The sequence below is a fragment of the Chinchilla lanigera genome, unplaced genomic scaffold (genome assembly GCF_000276665.1).
Source record: "Chinchilla lanigera isolate Chin_1 unplaced genomic scaffold, ChiLan1.0 scaffold00112, whole genome shotgun sequence".
Taxonomy (NCBI): Eukaryota; Metazoa; Chordata; class Mammalia; order Rodentia; family Chinchillidae; genus Chinchilla; species Chinchilla lanigera.
The window spans coordinates 627,301-631,373 of NW_004955513.1; the positions used below are offsets into that span (position 1 = coordinate 627,301).

General features: G+C 54.9%; 1 protein-coding gene across 1 annotated transcript in view; it reads left to right on the forward strand.

Annotated features, from left to right (window-relative positions):
- Prdm12 (PR domain containing 12) overlaps positions 1–548 on the forward strand; it is a 15,283-nt gene extending 14,735 nt beyond the window's left edge. Inside the window, exon 6 of the mRNA XM_005408635.1 lies at positions 143–548. Within this exon, the coding sequence (XP_005408692.1) occupies positions 143–548 (406 nt within the window). The remainder of the gene's footprint in view (positions 1–142) is intronic.
- The last annotated feature ends 3,525 nt before the right edge of the window (positions 549–4,073 follow it).

A 4,073-nucleotide genomic window follows, 5' to 3' on the forward strand; every position in this document is an offset into this window, starting at 1 on the left:
ACCTGCCGGCCATGGTGCTGTGAGCGCCCGGGCGCGGCGCGCTGCACGGCCACGCTGCGCCCCGGGAGGAGCCCCACCCCGGGGCACGCGCTCTTCGCCACCCCGCTGGTCTGGTTGCTCTGTGCCTCCCTTTGGCGGGGAGAGGGTCACTCACGACCGGCCGCACCCCCGATCTCCCTCTCCCTGGCGGGCGTCCCCGTCGAGGGTGGCAGGAGAGTCCCCAAGGGCCCTCGCGGGAGAAGCGGGAATCCGCACCTTCCCCCACGGAGAGCTCCGTGCTCGGGAATCAAGGCAGAGCGACCTCCCCCCGGTGCCCCTTCGCCCAGGGCTGGCAGGGCGCGAGTCTCTGCGTCCTGGGCTCGGCGGCCAGGAGAGGGGGTGCCCAAGGCGACAGCCTTGAGAGTCGGGGGCTATGGGGCCCAGAAGCAGCCAGCAGAGGCCCGGGGAGCTGCTCCGAGCGCGACGGGTCCCGGGGCCCCCGCATCCGTGCGTCCCCAGCTCCGGCCGCGGGCGCCCTCTGGCGTCGACCCCGCGTCCCGGCCACTTAGCCGAATTCCCGTCGGGCGTTTTGTAAGATAAAGAAACTATAATATTAATTAAAAAGTATAAAGTGTATAGAGTTTTCCAGAAACGGTGTTCTACTTCCAGAAAATGGTCACTTTACCTTTGTACATAGTTATCTAAATGATATTTACAAAACTATGATATATATTATTTGATTGTATATGTACACCTGTAAATACATTTGTACCTCTTGTATTCTAAAATAAAAATGACTCGGAACATTTCTCCTTTGGCCTTTGAGCGGGTGCGCGCGTGAGGGCGTGAGAAGGAAATCAGGAAATCGCTCAGAAGCTGGCAAGGGGTGAGGACGATCGTCCCCCTTACTGGTGCTGAAATTTTACCGCGGTGCCCTCTGCAGGAGAACGTTTGTGTCACAGTTCGGTCAAAGCCCAAAGAGGAGGCCACATTGCTAACCCAGGCTGGCCTCAGACTCGTGGCGATCCTCCTGCCTTAGCCTCCCAAGTGCTGGGATTATAAGCATGCACTGCCACACCTGGTCATGCATTTACTTAGTTTTCCGTTTTCATGCCAATTTAAAGGGCTCAGAGAAACGCTGGGCTGGACTAAGATGACCACCCAGTGCCCTCCCGATGCCTGGAATTGCATAATGCTCTCAGGACAACGCCCAGAGCATTGGGTAGAGGACCCAGGCTGAAGAGGGCCAAGGAGCACACAGGCGTCCGGCTTCTGGGCATGGCAGGCCCGCCTGGCTCTCCCCTCTCCTGGACCTGCTGGTCAGTAGCTGTGTGGGCTGGGGAGCGTGTGTCACACCCGAGCTCCGCATATGCCAGCCAGGACTGTGCCATCCTCCCCAGCTCCTGAGGATCTCACTTCCGGGCATCTCTGTGCATCCTCATCCGGCCCCGCTGCTGTGCACACCCGCGTGCACACCCACAGACCCTCAAGAGAGCTCACTGGTGCGCCGAGCGCACGGGCTCACTCTGAAGATTCCCCTTGGCACCTGGCTCCTGGCCAGGGACAGGAAAGCCCACCCGGGGTGTTCACTTGCAGGTCCAATTCAGGCTTCACTCCTTGGGCCACCCCCTCCCTTCCAAACCTCGCTCCTGCTCCTCTTTTCATGCCCCTGTGGCCCTTGAGCAAAATTTAAGCGGTTATCGGTGGGTGACTCAATTCTGTGAAGTCCCAGCTAAACAGATCACAGGGCTTCACCTGGGCTCCAGAACCCGCCTGGTGGCAGTGTGAGGTAACTGCAGCCGGAGGCCGCAATTGTGCTGCTTCCACCGTGCACGCTCATGGAAGTGTGCAGCCTCGTGTGCCGGGGCTTGACTAGGCCCTGGGACCCAAGGATGAGAGCACGTGGTGTGTTCTGGGTGTGTCTGGTCCCTCGCCCCTTCCTCTCCGGCGCTGTTCCCCGCTCTGCTTCCCGGCTGCTGTGCCCTGAACTCCTCCACGCCTTCCATGATATTTCTGCCCTGCAGCCAGCTAACCACAGACTGACCCCCCTGACACTGTGAGCCAGGTGGAGCCCCTCCTCCTAACCTCTTACTTCCGGCCATTGGTAGCAGAAGCGTTGGACTGCTTTCTCGAAGACACAGCCTCAACGGCAGGCCATGCTGTGCAGCGATTTCTGTGCTCCGGCCCTGCACTTAGGGTTTTACACACACAGGTCCCAGGAATGTCCGGACTCACCACAAGCTGGTGGTGTGTCTCCCCTTTTTCCTGATGCTCCTTTTGAAGTACGAGGAAACTGAGGCATAGGGCGAGAGTAAGTCACTTGTCCTGTGTGTGGCAGAGCAGGGTTCCAGCTCTGGTGTCTGACCCCAGAAGCCACTCCTGAGGACAAAGTGGGATTGTGGATATAAACAAATAAAGTACTTGGTAAGTGCCCAATAAATGAGAGCTTTGCTCTGATTGGTGGGAAGGGTTGTGGCTCCTGCAGCCAGCCCCCCAGGGGGTCACTCCATAGAGAGCCTGAGGCAGCCGCTGCGCCTCTCCGTGCACCCTTCGCTCTACCCTCGGTCCTTGGATCTTCTGAATTAGAGGAACAGATACACTGAGCTTGCAGCTCTCTTTCTCCCTCCAAGCTGGCTGGCTGGGACGTGCATCCTTGTGGGGCTTAAGAGCCTGAGATACGGCTGGGGAGTCGTGGCGCTCGACTGCTCGCACGCTCTAGGACAGCTCAGGGTAGCCAAGCTTCTCAATGTCAGCACAGAGGCAGGTGTCCCCCGGGAAGCACCTGGCAGTTGCATGGTCCGTGCTGCCCCAGCCCTGGAAATCACACAGAGCCACTTTGGACATGTGCTGCCTAGCAAAGTGGTCCTAAACCCACTCAGATGCAAAGGAAGGAGATCCAGATCCCCAATTTCTCTTTAAGGGATGTTACTGGGGATTGAACCCACGACTCTGCACACGAAGCAACATCCATAACCCTTTTTATTTTATATTTTGAGACAGTCTCACTAACTAAGTTTCTCAGGCTGGTCTCAAACCTGTGATCCTCCTGCCTCAGCCTTAGAGAGTGCAACACCCTGATTTTTTTTTTTTTTTTTTTTTTTTTGAGGCAGGGTCTTGCTATGTAGTTCAGGCTGGACTTGAACTTACTATGTAGCCTAGGCTGGCCTCAAACTCATAGCAATCCTCCTGCCTCAGCCACCTAAGTGCTGGGGATATAGGTATGCACCACCACACCTAGTTTCTAGAGCTTGTTTTAATTCAAAATTGTAAGACAAGCAGACACACAAATGGCTGCCATGGAGAAAGCACCTGTGTACATCCACAGGTCCCTGGAAATAGGAGGCAGAGCAGTGAGAGAGCGCAGTAAAGGTGATGGGTATGGATTATGGATCGAGTGGTCTCGCAGGAAAGGCTCAGTCTTGAGTGAGTTGTTTACTGACCCTAGAATTCAGTTAACCCGGGGAAAGAAGATCCCTTCAAGGACAGCCAGGGCCTAAGGGGTCAGAGTACCAAAATACACAAAATCAAAGACAAGGCTGATATGAGGGCCTACAATGGTTCATACATAGTCCTGTGAATTAGCCAGGGAACAAGATAGACCAAGTCTGGCTGGGTGTGGTGGTACATACTTGGGAGGCTGATGCAGGAGGATTGCATGTTTAAGGCCAGCCCAAGAAATTTAGAGAAAGCCTGTCTCAAAATAAAATATAAAAGGGCTAGAGATGGAGCTAGCGATCGCACACCCCTGGGTTCAATTCCAGTAGTCCCCAAAAGACCAAGTCTAGGTATTTGTGGGGCTCATTATACAGAGGACACAGCTGGTACACAAATAAATAAGCAAATATACCCTGAGCAGTACTAGGAACTGAGCCCAGGGCCTTTGCGCTGAGCTATATCCCCAGGCCCTTTTTTCCTTTTTATATTGAGACAGGGTTTTGGTAAGTTGCTAAGTTGCCCAGGCAGGACTTGGTTTTGATCTTCCTGCTTCAGCCTCCACATGCTGGAAATGCAGCAGTGCATCACCATATCTGGCTGCTATGCTTATTTTTTCAACAAATATTTTCTGTCTTCTCTGGGCCAGATGTAGTACTGAG